This window comes from Gavialis gangeticus, unplaced genomic scaffold (assembly GCF_001723915.1).
Source record: "Gavialis gangeticus isolate Ggan-Ray unplaced genomic scaffold, GavGan_comp1, whole genome shotgun sequence".
NCBI classification, from domain to species: domain Eukaryota; kingdom Metazoa; phylum Chordata; order Crocodylia; family Gavialidae; genus Gavialis; species Gavialis gangeticus.
The window spans coordinates 179,783,386-179,783,587 of NW_017729022.1; the positions used below are offsets into that span (position 1 = coordinate 179,783,386).

The 202-nt window shown below is 77.2% G+C and overlaps 1 protein-coding gene across 1 annotated transcript in view; it reads left to right on the forward strand.

Annotated features, from left to right (window-relative positions):
• Positions 1-6: 6 nt before the first annotated feature.
• Positions 7-202, forward strand: part of RAB1A (RAB1A, member RAS oncogene family) — a 45,367-nt gene continuing 45,171 nt past the window's right edge. The window contains exon 1 of the mRNA XM_019516579.1: positions 7-173. Coding sequence (XP_019372124.1) covers positions 151-173 — 23 coding nt within the window. The 5' untranslated portion in view covers positions 7-150. The remainder of the gene's footprint in view (positions 174-202) is intronic.

Here is a 202-nt window from a genome sequence, read left to right on the forward strand (position 1 = left end):
GCTGAGGAGCGAGAGCGGAGGCCGCCCGTGAGGGGAGGGGGGGTACGCGCCGTAGCCGCCGCTGCCCCGTCGGACGCCAGTACCCGCCGGGGGGTCCGGCCGCCGCCGCCCAGCGCGCTCCTTCTCCTCAGGCCGCGGGGCCCCACTGACATGTCCAGCATGAATCCCGAGTAGTGAGTGAGGCCGGCGGGCGGGGCCGGGC